Source organism: Rhinolophus hipposideros (assembly GCF_964194185.1).
Source record: "Rhinolophus hipposideros genome assembly, chromosome: X".
In the NCBI taxonomy this organism is placed as follows: Eukaryota; Metazoa; Chordata; class Mammalia; order Chiroptera; family Rhinolophidae; genus Rhinolophus; species Rhinolophus hipposideros.
The window spans coordinates 110,582,931-110,603,786 of NC_138046.1; the positions used below are offsets into that span (position 1 = coordinate 110,582,931).

Here is a 20,856-nt window from a genome sequence, read left to right on the forward strand (position 1 = left end):
TGTATGTTTATATATATATATATCTTACATATTTGTGAGAAGTTATAAAGTTATAGGTCATGACCCATTTAGTGGTTGTGACTGTTACTAAAATAAAAGATCAGAATGCATCATGCATAGTGATGGTAATGTGCGAAATTTGTTCTGCATGTGCATGGTGCACAAACACATTTACCTGTGTACTACGTCACAATGTAAAATGTATTTCTAACTGGGCCAGGGTCTTTGAGGGAAGGAGTGTACTCAGTACAAATTAAGATGTCTACTTGAGCGGTACTTAGTTTTGAATTGGTCTGAATTTTTCAGTAATTCTTTTCTTCATTGTTTTTCTAAATTAGATTTGTAAAACAAACAAAAAATGAAAAAAAAAATGTTTGAGAGTTAGTTGTTGCTCTTTCAGTTTAGCCTGGAAGAGGGCCTCAGGACAAGGCCAGTGGCGAAGAGATTTCGGGCGCCATCTCGTGGCCTTTGGGTTACAGTGCAGCATACTCCCTTTAATAGATTACTTGCAAATCCTGTTTCTGATGTCCTAAGCTGTACGAAGGACCAGAGCTTGAAGTTATTGAAACCACACCTGCAGATTCAATTCTTCTGTCTAACCTTGGCCAATCAACTCTAAAGCGTGTGCTATTTCCCAGATTATCATGAGAGGAAAACCAGTCAGTTCTATGTCTCTTGAGATTGGGTCACAAGTACTCTTTTTATATAAGGTCAGTGCACTTGTGGGTGATACGGCCTTCAGTGGAAGAATAGGAAATGGGCTTACACTCCCCTTCTCTGTGACACTTTCCCTCATCCCTATCTTTCCTTGTAGTTGCCTATGCTTGCCTTGGAGCCATTACAGGTGTCAGTGTTTTTAGCATTTATTACACCGTATTGCTGCTTTCATTTGGGGGACTGGGCTGCTTGAGGGAATAGGTTGTGTAATATCTTTTTATCCGCATTGCCTAGCAAAGTACTTTGCACATGGTATAGGTAATAAATACTGTATGTATGAACAAATGTATGATTTAGGTAAATTTGGGTATTTGACTTGGCTTTTGAATTTATTAATTAAAAAATTGTAAGGTTAAGTCTCAGGAAAGTGGATCTTTAAAACTATTTTTAGGTTTTCACATGATGCCAAAATTGTGTGTTATGTTAATGGAATTGGTAAAAGTTACTTTGCTAAGACTAACTGCATCATAACTATGCTAAATATTTTAAAAGCTAGGTAAAAATTTTAGAATTTATAGAAGTGTGTGTGTATGTGTGTGTATGTATATATGTATACACTCACACAAGCATATCTATCGCTCCTGAAATGGAGATTTTTATGGAACTATTTACCTGAAATACACATTTTTATCCATTCATATATTAATAACTATTCAAAGATATTTCAGTGACATAGTGTTGTCAGAAAGTTCATGGGTAATGAAATACAAGGATGCATTCCATGACATTAGATGGGGGGTTAAGGTACAAAAATATCATTAAGTAATAAAATAGTGGTAATGTATTTGAGAACAGAATGTACAACCTGGAAGTCTACTGACAGATGGAAAGTTTAGGATACAGGATTCGATGTGCCCTTGGTCAGAGGAAAGGATGGGAGAGAGGACTGATTCCTTGCATGGGATTCTGGGGATTAGGAAATCCCTGGGAGAACAGTCCGCCGTAATCAGTGGGAAGCTCAGAATACTGGCAAGGCTTAACTGGGATCAGAAATTGTAGGGAGAAGCATGGGCTTACAGATGTTTTACACACACACACACACACACACACACACACATACACATACATACACACTAGTGCACTCGAAAGACATTGCCTAGTGCATATCATAGAAACTTCAAGTCACCTCTTGACATATTATTTTGGATAAACTATCACGGCAGGGTCTGTCCTGCTACAGAGGCAGCTACTGAACTATAGTGGTCTCCTCCTTTCTTTAATCTGTTGGCAGCTGTCTCTAGAGGGGTTTCTCCACCTTAGCAGTAGTGACATCTTGGGCCAGCTAAGTCTTTGTTATGAAGCTGTCCTGTCCATTGTGAGATGCTCAGCAGCTCCCTTGGCCTCTACCCACTAGATGCAAGCAGCACTCTCATAGTTGTGACAGCCAAAAACGTCTCCAGACATCATGTCCCCTGGGGGCAAATTGTCCCCGGGTAAGAAGCACTGCTCTAGATTACAGTAAGTCAGCGTGTTCCAGGAATAGTTCTCCTATAGGTGCGTCCTGGTCAGGCCCAGGCCCATCCTTTCCAGCGGGATGATGATCCTTCCTGAACACTCCTTTTTCAGTCTCCTGTAAATGGCCACAGGAGATCATCTTCAGGATGGAAGTTTGGACCTGTAGGCTTTCAGAAATCAGCTGTTCGAAGGGGTAGTTTGTAAAAGGCACTGAGGAGGAGTGCATTTAATGCTATTTTATTCATGGCTATTTACGTTACCCAATTAATATGAAAGTGGTGAGTCAGGATGTATTTTCACTTATTTGTAGATCCCCAGAAATTACTACGCCATGAACACCTGTTTCCGTAATCAAATATTAAGCTCCTTAAGGGCAGAAAGTTGTTTTTGGTTACTGATATATGCCAAGTGTGTAGAGTGGGTGATCAAGTTGCTGAATGTTGAATGAAATATTGACTGGCTTTTTCGAATGGATCTAAAAATAGTTGTCCTCCTTGTAAACATACCTAAAATGAACATGAGGTTAGAAAGCTCCATAGAAAGGAAACTATTAACCAAGATACAGGCTTATTCCATGAGTAAAACAATTTGTACATTTCAGATTGGAAAGAAAACTGAGACTAGGATTCCTGTTGTATTGGATGTATTGACAAGGTTTTCATAAACCTGTTGGAACACCAAAGTACTAACAGTCTTCAACTTTACTAATAAGTTGGCTTCTACAATTTCAACTCTGAGCTAGCATTTAGAACATACTTTGCTATAGCAAAGGGTTATAAATGCCAGTTGGATTACGATGTCCATGTTCAAATGCCTGTCACTCATCACCTGCCAGTTTATGACAGAACTCAGAGTTTCAGCCAGGAGGCCAGTAATACCCCCACTTCTAGATGGCTTCTCCCAGCGTGATGAGAGGCGATTAGCACAGAAGACAGGACGAGGCAAATTCTCTTGGGTATTAGGTTCCGTAAGTACATGGCACATCTGGAGATAATTACGACAAATTGCCATATTAGGGTGGCAAATGGGTTGAAGTAGCACTGGAGTTCAGCTTTTTTTATTATTTTAATTGGGGAATATTGGGGAACAGTGTGTTTTTCCAGGACCCATCAGCTCCACGTCAAGTTGCTGCTCTCAATCTAGTTGTGGGGGGCGCAGCTCAGCTCCAGGCCAAGTCATTTCCAACTGAGCTGTGGAGGGCGCAGCTCACTGGCCCATGTGGGGATCGAACTGGTGACCTTGGTGTTAGGAGCGCTGCGCTCTAACCACCTGAGCCAACCGGCTGCCCAGAGTTCAGCTTTGTATATGGTCATTTGTGAATATTTAGGGATTTAACTTTTATTCGTTAAACTAAATACAAACATATAAGTTGTTACTTATAAATTTGGTACAAATTGAAAACATGAATTTAGAGAAAAGGGGTGGTGTCCAAAGGGCTTTATGGTGTACAGAGCGGTGAGCTCTGGGGTCAGCTGTCCCTGCCACATACCGGGAAGATGACTTTGCTCACAACCTGTTGTTTCCTACCACCCTCAAAGGTAGAGAGGTGAGCCGCAGTGGAGTGGTGAGAACCCAGAAACTACATTGAGCGTGTCTGGGGTCAAAGTCTGCAGCTAGCTGTGTGACTTTGGGTAATTTATCTGAGCTTTAGTTTCCTTGTCTATAAAATAAATAACCCAGAGTTGCTGTAAGGATTAAATAACGTCCCTAACCTGCCTAGTACAACAGCGGGCACATAGCACATACTACGTAAATCTTAATCATCGTTACCAGTCTGATTCAATTTGACATTTCGTATTTTGGAAAGACAATGAATAACTGCCTCTCTTATGGCATCAGTGTCTAACTTGAACACTAAATATATTCGGGCCCTAATGTGGACTTTTATATTCTCTAAGAAATTACTCCCGTCACACAATGTAGTAGTAAACGGTGTACTTTATTGAGGATGTTCAAGCATCATAACCTCAAGTATTTTTCAGTTCAGTTTATCGAAATACTTCAGTTTTCCAGCTGGATCTGGGATTATCTGTTAAAAGGAAAAAAAAGCAAATTACTCATTTTAAAAGCCAAAGTACATCATTGGTCATCTGACATTCGTGGCCCATCTCTTAACTAAAGAAGATTTTTTGTGTACCAAAGTATATCATCTGTACATAGGAAAAACGGGATTTGTCCTACCTAGTAATCTCAGCTATCCCACAAGGCATATAATTTGTTAATAAATTAACATCTGTACTCAAGCACCCCCAAATTTACTTACAACTCTTCTCTCGGCCACCAGGCTTTCATGGTATCTTCAGGTTTGATCTAATTAAACCAAACACATTAAGAGAGCATGGCTACAGATGTTAATATATTTCTAAAGTCATCTGCTGATGAAATGTTGGCATGCCATAACAACCTGAAAAGGGGGCAGTGTGTTCAAATGGATTTTTTGGAATTCCAGAATGCAACCTTTTAATTTGAAACTGCAAAGTAAAAAAAACAACAACACTCAAATACAACATGAAGTATTACTTTCAATAACTGTTTAGTGACTGAACAAAAAGTCCGAATGAGAATATTGCTTCCTATTATGGCATTACAGCCTTAGAAACCTACTAGATTTTTTTTTTTGAAATTTTCATATAAATTGACCTCACATTAACTGTTACTTGATAGTTATAGGTAAAGTACATCTAGCCCTACATACAAAAAAACCTCTTGTAATCACAAAGCAGGGCTCATTTTGGGTAAAAATGAGTCATGTGATTTGGTGGGAGCACAGAGTGCGAGTAAATCTGAGGGCAGATGACCCAGGAGAGACCTATTCTGTAGGTAAAGAATGTAAAGAATGCCTGTGCCCCGCATCTGGACTTTGTCCTGTGAGTGCGGGAGAGCCGCTAAAAGCTGCTCATCTGGAGAATGACATGTGTTGGAGAAGAAGAGACACTGAGGTCAGGGAGACACCTTAGGAGGCAACATACCGGGGAGACCTGAGGGAGATGGAGACGAAAAGCTCATCTATCTCAAAGAAACACCACTACAAAACCTATTTTGATCCTACAGCCCCCCTTTCCAGCTACTTTTGGGCCTTTCCCCTTCACAGCTTCATTTCTGGCACTAGTTCACACTTCATCTCCTTTTCATCCTCCTGCCCTCACTCCCATCCTCAAACCACTCCAAACTAGCTGCTGCCCTCACTATGTTCCCTCCACACGGCTCCAACAGTTCATCGTATCCCAGTTCTCCATGCCACGTGGCACGGGCATTCCTCTCCGATTCCTCGGTGCTCACTTGATTCCTGCAGCCCCAACCCCCTTTCTGTTCCTTGAACATGTTAAGCGGTTCCTGCCTCAGGTTCTCCGCCCTTGCTGTCCTTTCTGCATAGCTCTTGCAGGCCTGGCTCCCTCTCTTCACTCTTCTTACAAGTCTTCCCTGACAGCTTTATCCCTAGCCCGGTCAGCTCCTATCCTGTCAGCTCCTATCAACCCGTTTCTGACAGCATTTGCCATAGTAAAAGGAGAATGTAACTGTGAGGGCAGGAACCCTGACTGTGGCATTCACTAGTAAATACCTTCTGGCTATCCTAATAGTTCGAATAGTTGCCATATACTGTGTTTCCCTGAAAATAAGATCTAACTGGAAAATAAGCCCTAGCATGATTTTGCAGGATGACATCCCCTGAACATAAGCCCTAATGAGTCTTTTGGAGCAAAACTTAATATAAGACCCGGTCTTATTTTTGGGGAAACACGGTAGCAGGTGCTCAAGAAATGTCTGTTGAAAGAATGCCTATAGAAACAGAGAGTAAATGGTGGTTGCCAGGGGCTGGGGGTGGGGGAAATGGGGAGATGCTGGCCAAAGGGTACAAGCCTTCAGTTTTAAGCTGAGTAAGTTCTGGAAGCTAATGTATACCATGGTGACTATAATTAATAGTTTTGTACACTTGAAATTTGCCAAAAGTGAATCTTCAGCCTTCCCACCATACACAGGAAAAGTGAACTATGTGAGGCAATGGCTTTGTTAATGAAGCTGATTGTGGTAATCATTTCACAGCATATACACATACCAAATCATCATGTTGTACACTTTAAATATATACAATTGTAGTTGTCAATTATACCTCAGTAAAGCTGGGAAGAAAAAAATGAATGCCCAAACACAGTATGTGGTAACATATGTGCATTTTACTGGAGGGAGAATCCATGGTTTCCATCAGATTCTCAAAGGGGTTTGTGCCCCTGCCCCCCTGCCCCCCAGTTAACCAAGTGGATAGTCAATGTTTTGGGAAATGTAAAGTCCTCGCCTTGTAATACCCTTTGTAGTTAATTTGTACTTCTTGGGAGCTCTTGCTGATCTCTCAGCACATGCCCGTGACTGATGGTGATGTTACTCAGCAGCACGGGTGGCTTGCTACAGCTCCACAGGGAAGTGTCCCCTCGCTTCAAGACTTATCCAGAAATGCATTTCAAGGCTTCTCAGGTGATGCCTGCAGCATCTGATTCATATTTCTATCTGTAAGCCTCACACTCAATAATTATCAACTAACCTAATGACTAATTTAGAATGGAAAGTACCCAGTGCTCAAAGTACCTTTAATGCCTGACTTCAAATCCCCTTGGAGAGCCATCCGATCTATGTAGAGGTGAATGAATTTGTACTGTAACATTAACTCTGACCCCCAAGGGCAAAGTTGTTTTGCAAAGCCATCAAAAATTGGTTCAAAACCAGTGAAATGCTACTTTACCTAATCTGAATGAGGTTACACAGTGAATTTCTACCTCTCATTGTCTATGGCTAATGGAACTATTGTTTTTTGTTTTCTGGTGTTTTTTTTCTTTTCTGGTTTGCTGAGGAAGAAAGTCTTAGGAGCCTGTTTTTCTTTTATCCTAAGGTAATTTCTTCTTTAAATGCTCTAGTATTTTTCAATTTCATAACTACAGTTTGTGTAAACTCTTGGTATTTAAAAGATGTTAATTAAAAAAGGTTCAAGTAAGTTTCCAAATTGTATTTTGGCCAGAGACTACTTCAGCGATTGTCTATAAACTATACAGCCTCCCTAAGTGAAAGAATGTCCTTGTTTCAATCTTTTCTTCCTTCAAATGATAAGGAGAGAATCATTAGCCTCAGTGCTAATGAAGCCAGATTTTCTCCAAAGCTTTTTACTGTATATAGAAAGGTTTTGCTTGTGACTTGTTTTCTTTGCCAAAGTATAGGAAGAAATTCCATATATGATTTTTGAGACCTCTGAATTTATTCTACCAAGTCTCCACTATTCCCATTTTTGTTGTTTTTAATGGTATATTTCTCTGGATATGTGGCTTTAAAATTCACAGCATGAAGTCCCATCTTCTGCTTTCTCCAGTTTCAGTTGCTTTCCCTACAGCTCAAAAATGCCTGTGCTTTTCTGATTTTTGCCTAGAAAGTTTGTTTACTTCATTTACAAAATCAAGATAATACTATTACAAGGAAGGATTATCTTAAGGTTGGCATTTTTGGCCCCAGCTATCCCCTTAACAGGAAAATTAGTTTGACTTACTGTTTCACTACCAGGTTTCCAGCCAGCAGGGCAGACTGAAAGGAACAAAAATTGGCAAAAGACAGTTTAAAAACAGAGTTCAATTCTCTTAGTAACTCTTGGCTTTACTTTTTCCAAATGAAACTGAAAATACAGCCAATATTAAAGAGAACATTTCTAGGCCACTGAACACTTCTATTAGCTTGCCTGCTCGCACCAAGGAATTTTAGTCATGGGGCTTATCAGCAGGCAGCTAATCTATTTTGATTTTTGCCAGTTATGTTTAGTTACCTTTATAATATAAGAAATCAAACTGAGTGTTCCTCTAATAAAGTTGGAAAGTTTGGGAGTCTGGTGAACTGAAATGTCTGGGCACGGCAGAAATTTCTCTGAATTGACATAAACTTACAATAAGCTTATTTGCTATTTTCTGCAGAATTTTGCACTGATGCCCTGGTTTGCTGTTTGTCAAGAGATTTTAAAATTATTCAGAAAGTAGGATATCCCATTGATTTGGAATGCACCTTGACCCAGGCACTGAGTTAACTTTTTTTTTTTCCAATCTAGTTGTGGCACAGCTCACTGGCCCATGTTGGAATCGAACTGGCAACTCTGTTGTTCAGAGCTCACGCTCTAACCAACTGAGCCATCCAGCTGCCCCGAGTTACATTTTTGAAAGGAATATAAAACATATGTTCTATTTTTAGCAAAATCTGACCTTCTCCATTTAGCTACTGTGAAAACCCAGAGTGAAAGGATGAACTGATGAGATTACTAGTGTGATACTGAATTACCCTAAGGAGAAAATCTAAATCAAATAATGTAAACATGCAAATAAATCCCACATTACTACATACTCCCAGACTGGCACACTTTAAGTTTATAGAAACATAATTTGAAAATTGTAGTAGCAGAAACTTTTCTCTTTGAGCTTATCCATAAGGACTGCACAAATAATATTTTTGCATCTTATTCAGTAAGTAGAATGTATTAGTGATATTTTGTTAAAAGTACTTTAAATAATAATTTGATCTGCTAAAAAGATTGGCGAATAATTTGAAAACAATCAGAAGACTTTGGAACGATCTGAATTACTTTCAGGATAAGAAATCAAACTAATTATGCTGCTATCTGTCAAACTGAAAAATCCAAAGGCTATGATGTTTAGAAGGAAAGGGTACCTTCTCCGTGTTTGTCGGTATACTGGAATGCTTGAACCAAACGAAGTGTCTCATCCACTGACCTACCCACAGGAAGGTCATTCAGAGTAATCTGTCTCAGGATTCCTTTGTCATCGATAATGAAGAGACCTCTGTAAAACACAAGAGTGGCAGAGGTGAGGCCATTCCTCTCAGTTAAGATGAATACTACTAGTTAATGTGAATCCTTGTACCATCCACACAGAAGGATTGTTATGCAGACCCAACAACACAGTACCTACCTACTTGACTGGTACACGCACACTTACCTCATACCCACACTTATCTACTGTATAATTTGGGATTATCATTGTTAAATAATAGCTTTAAAGTTTTATTTTTGTCTATGAAATGTACTGTGGTATTTACAGTTGAATCTTCACATGTACTAGCTTTGGGATTTTACTGCACTGTAAATGAACAGATAAAACTACACAACAAAATCTTTTGGGTGAAGGAGTGACCCATCTTGCTCGTCACTGGCTGTTTAGAATGTCTTTGTATTTCCTTTTAGTGGTGGAAAAAGACAAAGTCACCAATGTAAGTGAAGTTACCTTTCCCTCTAAATCACTTCTGTGGCTTGGGGAAGAATGTAGTTTGACCAAAAAGACCTGTTATTGAGATAGGGGTGACATTGCAAGAGTTAAAGTAGACTAGAGATAAACAAAAATTTCCAAAAGACTTTATTTAAGTCAATATGGATTTCAACCCAATACTTATTTGGATTAGAAAAGATCTCAGGTTCTGGGATAATTGCTTGCGTACAAGTATTATAAATAGTGATGAGATATATTTTAATAGAAATATATGCAATTATATATCTATTCAATGAAATCTTATTTCATACATTTTAAACATTACTAAAGTATTCCTGCTTATCCTACAATACATTTTTTGAATGAACAACTTGATGTCTGAACTAACTAGGGCTCACTCTCCTTGGGCCAGGTCAAGTTGCCAAACTCGGGCAAAACTGTTAATTATTATTCTTTGGGTGTTCTTTCATGTAGCTACTTTGACAGTTGAAAATTGTTATCAGTGGTGATCAGGTCTGTTCTGAAGTGAGTCTGATCTGAAATTTTGAGCTTGCCTCTGTAACATACATCATATCCACATATCACACATAAACAAACCTGCCTTTTCTTTGGTAGCAAATTCTAGCTTCTGTTTTCTGTTTTAACTTTGTGAACTGCTTCTTTGGTAGACTTTAAAACATTTGCCATACTTGGTGTAATATGTATGTATGTCTTCCATAGAGAAGAGACAGATCATTCTTATAAAAAAAATCAGAAAATGAAATGGCAACAGACATCTCAATAACAACCCCAGAAGCTAAAGGTAGCAGGGCAATGCTTTCAAATGTTTTCAGGAAAATGCCTTTCACTCTAGACTTCTGTACCTAGCCAAATCATTAATCAACATGAAAGTAGAATAAAAACATTTTCTGACATGGAATGCCTCAACCATTTTACCTTCCAATGACCTTTTACTGGGAAGCAATAAAGATGTGCTTCACTAAAACAAGGGATTAAATAAAAAAGGCAGGCAGGCATGGGAGCCAGAACATTGAGGGAAAGGGCGAGTAACTGCTAATGGGTGTGGGATTTCTTTTGGAGAAATGAAAATATTCTGAAATTGATTGTGGTAATGGTTGCACAACTCTCTGAATATACTAAAAAATACTGAATTGTATGCTTTATATTGGGTGAGTTGGATGGTAATGATATAGTTCAATAAAGCTGTTCTTAAAACACAGGATTATAAAATGCTGACATTTTCATATAAAACATTAAAAAAAGAAACTATCAGCAATGTACAGCAAATCAACAACATAAGAAATTACAACTGTTTTAAGCTAAAATTGCCCTTTTTTCCCAATGAATTTTATTTGCATTTATTAGCTCAAGTAACTCAGCGAGATCTGTTGGGTAAAATATTTTCTTAAGTTTTCCTACTCCAAAGACACAGGTTTGCTAAATACTATGATAACTTGTATTTAGAAAAAACATAATTGGAGTCAGTTTGGTGAAGAGGAGCAAGAAATGGACCAGGAGTCTGGGGACCTGGGTTCAAGTCTGCGCTCTGCCATTAACTAATTATATAACTGGCTAGATTCATGGAACTCTAGGAATCTGTTCCTCTGTAAAATGACAGGATTGGTCTTCTAGCTCTATCAGTCAATGCCACTCACATAGCTTAAATAGGGCGCTCATCAATTAAACAGTATCTATGATATTTTTGCAAATAGAGCACATAATATTTCTTGATTAAACCTTGTATCTTCTAACTCCATTTCAAGGAGGATTACAAATATATTTGGATTTGTCTAATGTAAAACCATTGAAAGGTACCTAAGAGTGTGGCCTGAGTCCTCTAGATACACGCCATAGTCCTTTGAGATTTGATGGGTCAGATCTGAAAGAAGTGGAATCCTTATTGATCCGAGACCTCCTTGTCTTCGAGGAGTATTAATCCTGTTAAGAAACAGAACATTTACCTCTCAGAGTTAAGTACATAGCATATTATCAAAACAGTCAGCACTCTTTTTCTGCATATGCACACACATGAACACACACAACACACATGTTCTTTAAAAAAAAAACCATATACTTTCTATTTTCTTACCTGTTTTCCCCACTTAACAATACATTCATATCATTTAAACACTAAATATGGAGCTATACATCACATTTTTAATGTACAGACATACTACATTTTACTACTCTACTGACACATTTAAACTTAACATATTTTTTGCTTTATAAACACTGCTGGAAACATCCTTGTATTCTCAACTTTGTACACTTGTCCGATTAATTCCCAGAAGTGGAACTGATGGATCAAAGGATATGCACTGTTGTAAGCCTAACCTGAGAATTGTGATCACAAGACAATGCCTTCAGAGAGGCAGAATATTAATACAACTGGATGATATAATATTCTGACAGACACAATGAAAAGTCCACTTGCAGCAGTGAAGGAAATTAGACCTAATCTCAGATGCATCAGTCTTCAGATTTAAGTATTCTTGAATTGGACACCAGGGGAGATGGGCTGGTGCCCCAGTTGTAGGGCACTGATAGAAGCGAGAAAACAGGGAAAGACTGCTTCGTATGCCTGCAGCCCCAGTTCTGACAGCCAAATAGAAATATGGTATGAAACCATATCCAGCTGAGAATATATCCCCAAAAATTCCTTGAGAAAGCAATCCCAAATTATTTGGGATGATTTTAATCCTATGAAGAATTTTAATCCTATGAAGATTTAGAATTATTATGGAAGTGATGAAGCAAATTAAACCTATAGTTTTAATATTTTTATATTAAGAAATCATCAGTACATATTTGTATATTGAGTTATTTATAATGCTTAAGTGAATTTCTCATATTAGAACAACAGATTTACTTTGTAATTCCAATTTAAAATGTGTACTTTGAAATTTTATTCAGTTTACAAACAGTAAGGAAACATTTTAAAAGGACTTAAGATATACCGTATCTATTTGTTTATTAGATTTGTAAGAATTACTTAAGTTCTTGGGAAGGTGTGTCTGAAAACTGAGATACTTAAAGGAAATCAAACAAAATATATAAGCATTTTAAAACACTTAAGATAATGACTTAAGGGAATATAAATTACATTTAAATTGTGGCTCCTGAACCAATTAAATTTTAGTTACATATACATATACATGTACATATATGTACGTATAACTGTAAATGGAGAAATAAATTTGTTACTTTGATGAATTAAAGTTTTAAAATCAATATAATTCTGAACAGTCTTTATTGTGCATAAAATTTTGTGCACAAAATTGTGGATATGATTAAAAACTCACATCAACAGGCACATTTCAAATTTTGAAACATACAACTGCTCTCACTAACTGCTCTCCAGAAATGCTGAACCAGCTGTTTGTTGTATGAATGTGCCATTTTTTCCCACCTTTGTCATCACTGGATGAAATTTTTCAATATTTGGAATCTTGGGCAATCAGGCAGGGAAAAAAAATGGCATCTCTTGTCATTTTAATTTGCAATTCTTTGCAATTAATTAGGTGGAACAATTAATAAAATTTCTAAAATTAATTTTAAAAATAATTGCTTCTTGAAAAGTAATTATAAAGGCTATTTTGAGTTTGACTTAATACTAGACAACTGCATAACAGAGAAATGGTATTTTAAAGATTTTTTTCCTCCAGATTGTTACCCAATTTGTCATAATTAAATAACCACACAATTGAGTGATTTTTGCTATGGACATTACATCTTTTGCATTGAACTTTTTCTCCCCAATTTTGAAATGTCCTATAAAATCCTTAAGCATTTTTACCATAACTTTATTGAATTAACAGCTCTCAGATAGATCTACTCCTGGATTGTAGGATAAATAACTATATTCCTATTATGTTTAGAGTTGTCTGCCCATAATTTAAGAATAAATCCATTCTTTTCCCTATGAATGTAAGTGTAAGATACTGACCAGGCCAAATGGGTAAACTGTGAATCAACGGAGCATGCTACCACTTCAGTGTTTATGGATCTGAATTCTTCAATTCTGTCACCAAAGGCGATAATTTCAGTTGGACACACAAAAGTGCTGAAAGTAAAAAAATATATATATTCAGTATTCTCAAAATATGCATACACGACAAGGTGTGATCAAACAATATGGTGAATGTTTAAATAAAAAAAATTACAGTAAAAGACACATTGCCATTAATCCCCCTCAAAATACTCCCCGTTGCTTTGAACATACTTACCCTGTCATTCTTGCCACTTTCTGAAGCAGTTCTGGAACTCCTCTCCTCGTTCGTGTCTTGTTTTGTCGTGGCTGCCTCAATGTCTTGAATCGATTCAAAACATTTTCCTTTCATGGTCATTTTGACTTTGGGGAAGAGCCAGAAGTCGCACGGTGCCAGATCCGGTGAATAAGGTGGATGAGGACACACCGCAATGTTTTTATTTGACAGAAATTGCCGTACCAGAAGCAATGTGTGACACAGAGCATTGTCATGATGGAGGATGAACTAAAGACACTCACGAAAGAGGACTTCCAGAACTGCTTCAGTAAAGTGGCAAGAATGATGGGATAAGTGTGTTTGAAGTGAGGGGGAGTATTTTGAGGGGGATTAATGGCAATGTGTCTTTTATTGCAATAATTTTTTTATTTAAACATTCACTGTATCTTTTGATCACACCTCGTATGTGAAGTTTCAAATGACTTACTTTTTATAAACACCTTTAGTATATTAAAGTACACATTAAGAACTATTTTACATATAAACCTTCTCCAGATGGAGTAGTCTAATACTTTATATAATGCTTTACAGCCTTTAAAGGATCTATACACATTTTACATCACTTCACTAATTTTTTAAATTCCTATAGCAGCCCTATGGGCTAGATGCATCTATCTATGTTTTGAAGATGAAGTGCTCTCCCATCTCCCTCCCTTTCTTGGTAAGGTCCTCTTCTACCGTGTATTCCAGTCCTGTTGTCTGAAGGGCACGTTTAGAGAACGTTACTTCAGTGTAGTATTTTTCAGACTGTGGTAGGAACTACCTAAGCCAATTTACTGAGTTCCAATCAACATTTTAAAAAAGTGAAATAGAAAACATGAGAATACATCATTTATAGTAAAAGTAAATTGCAAGAATACTTCATTTATAGTAAATTATATATATACAAGGTATGTATACATATATGTATATATACATACACACACACACACACACACACATGTGTGTGTTCAGGAGTGATATGAAAAATATTTAACAACCTTAACTCAAAGTTGGCTTTAGCGCTAAGGTTTCTGAAAAGGACCAGGTGGGAAGGGCAACATGGGAGGAGGCTGGGAAATGGCTATTTATCATCTCAGCATTTCAGTACAGCCTGGCTGTACTGGTACATATAAAGTGAATGTTACCCTGTAAATGTTTAAGTGTATTGGGTGGCAATGGAAAATTCATTTCCTACTACGTGTCATGGTCAAGAAAGTTTGAAAAATGTTGATTTAGGGGACAAGTTCATACCACAGCCCAATATAGGCTTTCAGATGTTTCAGTTGTTCAAGTGGAGGACTGTCATATGCAAGCAGACAGTTCTAATCTAGGTTAAATCCCTGGAAACCTCGGCTGTAGTATGTATTTTTAGTATTTCCCAACAGGTAGAAATGGCCAGCCCCTGTCTTCCTTTTATCCCAAGAAATGCGAACTAGAGACACATTTGCCCACCTTCTTAGTGAAGACAGAGAAAAACTGAAGGGTTACATTTGTGGCTTTCATCCTTGCAGTCTGTGGCAAATGCCCCAGAATTCTTCCTTCTCTAAGCAGACCCAGTCTGGCATTACATACACATAACAGGAAGAGGCTATCTTAGCTCCTTACCCCCAGAAGACCATTACTAACAGCATGCTCTAATTAGATTATGTCTTATTCATTATGGAATTTGAAATAACACCGGAGAAACAGAGCATATTTGTTTGCTCTGGTAGACTAATTTCAAAATCCAGGTTTAGTGTCATATTTTATATATGTGTAAACTTTTTGGTTTTATAACATGAATTTACCAGGCCTATAATTTTGATATTAAAATTTCTACTTCTTGTTTCCATTAGAAATGAAAGTATATTATACATTTCAGCTTGTCAAGCCATGGTACAAGTTGATTAGAAAGAAACAAGTTCTTACTAATTTAAAAGATTATGTATTAAGTAGATTCGTGATTTGTTGTAGTCTCAATGTACTAATTTTTATGAGAATTCTTCCTATTTGGATTAGAGGAGGGGTCAGCAAACTTCAGTCCATAGGCCAAATCTAGCCTATCTTAATTTTTTTGTAAATAAACTTTCAATGGAATAAAATACTCATTTGTTTATGTATTATGCATGGCTGTTTCTGTGCTACAGTGGTGAAGTTGAGTAGTTGGAAAAGAGATCACCATAAGACTAAAATATTTACTATCTGGCCCTGTATGTAGAAAGTTTGCTGACCCCTGGCCTAGAGACAACCTACAGAGATGAATTTAAGTATATCCTTTCTGCAAGTTTAAATTTTATTTATATAGTTCTAGATCAGTACTAACAGAAAAAGGACTTTAATATACAGTGGAAAAGATAGAAGAATCTTTTACTTAACTTTTTCTAACCAAAATACATATTTAAATAGAAAAAAATATACAAGTTGGGATAACTCTTTTTAGTATCTTTTAACTTTCTTGGAATTTAAAAAACACTCAAAATAAAATTAAATCCTCGATGTGATTAAAGCTGCAAGAGTATTTACTTTGAGTCAACTTTCTGACTATAAAAGTACTCACTGTCATAGAGTTAAAGAGAACCCTCCCCCCATAATAACCATAATTTATATTAATAAGCATTATTTGTTAAGCATATGCAATAATTCAGTAGAATTTTCAAATCACAGCAAAGCAACAGATGCAGCAAAGAATAAAAATAGTAAAACCATAATTAAATGGCATCAGGAGAGAAAAGGGCTTATTTTCTGTTTAATGGGGATACATTACTAGATTTGTGGTATAAGTCATGCTATTAAATGCTTTCTAAAATATTGTCATTCCATTTTCTTGCCTTAGTAAGTGGAGCTTAATGAATATAATTGTATTTTTTCCTCTAAGGATTACATTGTGATAACACAATCATGTAAGTATAAAGTATTGGGATCAATGGGATATGATTCTGAAATACATGGTACCTTCTTGGAAAACTTCATCTCAGCTTGCCTTTTGAGAACCAAGAGCTAAATAAAATACTTCTAACTGTTTGATGTTCTTGATTAATGACTGATAATAACTAAGGTTTTACTAGCTGCTATGTTTATGTATTACTTACAAATCAAGTGGGTAGAAGAAAAACACCAGGTATTTCCCATGATAATCAGTTAACTTCAGCTCCTTAAATTCTCCATTTATCACAGCTGTTCCTTCCCAATAAGGTGCTGGCTTGGAAACTGAGAAAAATACAGGATGTTTATAACACTGAGAAAGTTGGTGGGATGACAGAAAGACAGCTTTAGGAAATCACTAAAAATCAAGGCTTCTAAACCTTTGAATCTCTTTAGCAGTTTGGTGACACAGACTTCCGAGAATAGTGTCATTGGATATGTAAAATAAAATATATAGAATTACAAAGGAAACCAATTATATTGAAATGCAATTATCAAAATATTAAAAACAAGTTGGTGTTTTATTAATAACACCCTTTTATTAACTCTTTAAAAATGCAACATCTAGCAGTGATCTAATAACTACCCAAAATAGTGAAGAGTGTAAATGATGTTTCATTTACTGCAACAACCATAATGTGGCATGAAAATATTTGTGGGTCTACTGGCAACAGGTACAAACAAGTACTGCTGAAGAAAATATGATTTGTTGCTGACGTTTATAATGGAAAGAAATGCTCAATTTCAGCTGGAGGTTAGTGAAAATACTTTTTTTTTCTATTCATGCTCATTTCCCCACTCCACATTCCATCCCTGCACTAAAACTCTACTGCATACTTCAATACAGCCCCTCCAAGTTAAACTTCCTACATTTCAAATAATTAGATGTTTCTTTCTCTACTGGTAGTCTTTCAGATGTACTAATTTAAATGTCCAGTTTCTCACACACAGAGGACCTTCTGCCACACTCAAGGAAATCTGCAAATGCGTTAGGCCATAAGTATAAAATCCCAGACGATAGGATTATTTTCCTAGAAGGTTCTGAAAGAGGAGACCTCCTTGAACAGGTTTTAAGTGACCTGATGGAAATTGAATAGTTCGTGCTGCTCTCTTGTAAGGGCATGCTGTAATTCTAGTCAACATACTTCGATAATAATGTACCTTGATCTTCTGTTAACACATTCAGACAGCACTTAAACTTTCAGAACCATTACATACATTGAAGTCAATACTTCCAAGTTTGACTAAGGTTCCTAGAAAGTAAGGCTTGAATAGCCAGCATTTATTATATTTTGTGTAACAGCCAGCATTTATGGTCACTCTGAAAACAGACACAAACTTAAGATAAATTTTTCTGTGAAGTTAATATATAAGGTAATTACTTGAGTCAGCAGTATACCGCATATAAATATCCTGATCTGATTAGGTTAAGGCCAGGAGGGAGAATTACATAGCAGAAGGGTACTAAACTCTATATGCTTTACAGACATTACTGAAAATGCCACTCAAGTGTGAGGTTAGAATTGTAATCTGTTAAAATGACACTCCTTAATGATTTTAGCATGTTGGGAAAACCAAATCTGAAAAATAAATTTTGTTCTCAAAATTCTGAGTTTGGAAATTTTGGGTTCTTGATTTAAGAACTGCAGTGTTAGTTCAAAGAAAAAACTGTTATCAATTTATAGAGCAAAAAGAATGTAGTCACCTTGCTAAGATCTATAAATGGAATTCCCAAAACAACCCCTTGCATCTATTAAAACCCTGAATATAAATCATATAAAAAAGATTCTGGCAAAAACAAAGCAGTATAAAGAAGCATATTTAAATCTCCTCTTCCCATAACCTCATTAATTTAACTACTGTTAACATTTTGATGTCTTTTCTTCCAGTCTTTCTTAAATACACAAATTTGGATCATGTTGCACCCCTTTAAGAAAAAATAGTAAATCATGAACAGGTTTTCATGTTACTGAAAGTTATTTGTAAGTATGACCTTAATGGCTCCATAATATTCCATTTTACGAATAAAAGTCCTTGTCTCTTTAATTCTAGATAAGCCTAGAAAAATTTGAAAAAGTTTGCTGGTAAAGGAAACTCTATTACAATTCTTTTTTTTTTTTTTTGCTCTTATGAGAAGACTTAGATGGGATTTCTGATGAGAAATACGTGTAATGCCAGTAAACACTTAACTAGCTGACATATTTCAAAATATCTTCCCAGGCAAGTTAAACTAAATGGGACTTGGAAATATGATTTTAAAAGGGCAAGACCGGGTTTAAAAAAAATTAAAAGTAGTTAACTTTCAGTAGAAAATAACTGCAAATGTTTAAGGAGGCAAAACAGTTTTCCCGTCACTCCCACTAAGTCATAACAACATCCCACTTAACACTTAGGATTCATAACTGTAAAGCATACTTTTTTCACTGAATGCTGGCATAGAACATGCTATAACTGAACCACAAAAGCCAAATACACATGTTCAGAATGCCAAGTGATCCGTAGGAAAAGCAGGTTACTTTAAAGCAAGCAAGGGACAGTTTTTATCCTTTAACCTCTGGTCGCTTCTTTTTGGCTAATCTTAACATCCAGATGCAGCAGGCCACAACTTTATCAGTATCTTACTAGTCTGACGTGTCCTTCCTGAAAGTGGCCATTAGCTGTGTACACTGGACAGAAATGCAAATAATGAAAAGCCAAATTGGCAGGACACAAATTTGCCACGAGGTTTATCATCAACTCAGATGTATTACTTCCAACCTCCTTTTCCCCCCTTTCCTTACAAAAAGCCTCCAAAGTACACCCTGTAATAAGTTGTTCATTTCTAAGAGACACAAAGAATACACATTAACTATACAAGTTTTGGGGAAGGGCTTTTAATAGTCTTCCTTATAAGATGAAAAAAGGAAAAACAAAGATGAAACGTTTGCTCTCCCGAGCATTCTGTTTAGCCACTTTTCTGTTTAATCAAACTTTTTGTGCATCCTTATTCAACTTATCAACGTATTCTTCCCTGAAATAGTACTTGGAAACAGACGTGACGTGCTGCAGCCACTTGGCGATGTTTGAGGAAGTGTTTCAGTTTGCACAACATCCTCAGATGTCTGCAAGACCAGGACCAGGGCCACCCTTTCCCTTTTCTGCGGCTTTTGGGGTAACCACTACTTCTTCCAAAATCTGATTAGTGAAAACCATCCCTTTCTTCACAGCTGGAAACCACTCCCCCACCCCACTCCCTAAGAAAGCCAGGCCTGCCCAGGGACCGGCGGCAGCCCAGGGGGTGCAGCGTAAGCCAGGTTCCGGGGTACCCACTGTAACCAGGGCACATGTGTCTGCCGGCCCTCCTCATTTCCCGCCTCCCTCTGCCACCGGTCACCTCCGCACCCCACCCCATTGGCGGGGCACCACCTACTCTTAGCTTTGCTGAGGTGCAGGGAGTGGTCGGATACCGAAACTCGGGACGCCTCTCCCGGGTACACTTGTCCCCCCGCGTAGAAGTGACACTCCTCTTCACGGGTTCGCGGCCTCTCCTCTGCCTCCCAGCCCCGCAGTGCCCCAGCCGACAGTAGGAACAGCAGCAGCGGCAGCAGCAGCCTTCGGCTCCAGCCGGGGACTGGAGTCGTCGCGGCTGGCAACCGCGACGGTGCCTCCATGACCACGCGAGTGCAGACACAAGTCCCTTGGCGCGCGCGCGCGCGACTCTTCCCGCCGCCAGGCAGCTACAACCGCGCGCTCGACGCCCGCGCGAGCCAGGGCGCGGCCTCGCGAGACCTGCTCCGCCCTCCCACTCCCCGGCCCCCACCCCGCCCCCTGCTCTCCCCGTTCCCGGGCCCCCCGCCCCCCTGCCACGTGGGTGTCAGCCCCGCCCGCTCGCCCCCAGCCCGCATTTGCGCCTGCGCCTTGGGGCGGGCCAGGACCAGGCGCTCAGCCCAACTCTGCAAACGCTCCTTGCCCGCATCGCACGTGACTGGCCTCACGAGCTCTGGTGCTCTGCACTGTTTTAGACATCCTCCCATTCCCATTTTTTCCCACAAAGCCTAACTGCCGCACAGCACCCCAACAAAGTCAAACTAACATATCTGCTTTTGAACCGCTTGCATTTTATACTTCTAACAGTTACTCGTTTTCTCTTTGAAGTGATCTGTACGAACAGTGCCAGGATTCCCTCCTCTAGTTGCAGCCCTTTTAAGTCCTGGGAAACTTGGAGAAGAAAGGTCTAACATTTATTCTCCAGCAGGCAAGGGCAAACAGGCACTTTGGTGACTTCAGCTTGTCTCAAAATGTTTTTTGGTTTTTTTAAA

At 38.1% G+C, this 20,856-nt stretch overlaps 1 protein-coding gene across 1 annotated transcript; it reads right to left on the reverse strand.

The window, feature by feature from the left end:
• Positions 1–4,093: 4,093 nt before the first annotated feature.
• On the reverse strand, positions 4,094–20,382 carry PRDX4 (peroxiredoxin 4). Its single transcript, XM_081043165.1, has 7 exons — positions 19,968–20,382; positions 16,726–16,843; positions 13,357–13,473; positions 11,226–11,348; positions 8,857–8,987; positions 7,697–7,731; positions 4,094–4,201 (listed from the first exon to the last, which is right to left on the reverse strand). Exons 1-7 carry the CDS (start codon positions 20,206–20,208, stop codon positions 4,151–4,153), a joined length of 816 nt encoding a protein of 271 aa, XP_080899291.1. The 5' UTR covers positions 20,209–20,382; the 3' UTR covers positions 4,094–4,150.
• Positions 20,383–20,856: the final 474 nt, after the last annotated feature.

Excerpts from the sequence above, each read along its gene's own strand:
- PRDX4 (XM_081043165.1), bottom strand. The coding sequence starts at position 20,208 with ATGGAGGCACCGTCGCGGTTGCCAGCCGCGACGACTCCAGTCCCCGGC. Across the intron at positions 13,474-16,725 it reads TTCTTCTACCCACTTGATTT|CACTTTTGTGTGTCCAACTG; the intron begins GTAAGTAATACA and ends TTTTACTTTCAG. Across the intron at positions 4,202-7,696 it reads GGAAACCTGGTAGTGAAACA|ATAATCCCAGATCCAGCTGG; the intron begins GTAAGTCAAACT and ends TCCTTTTAACAG.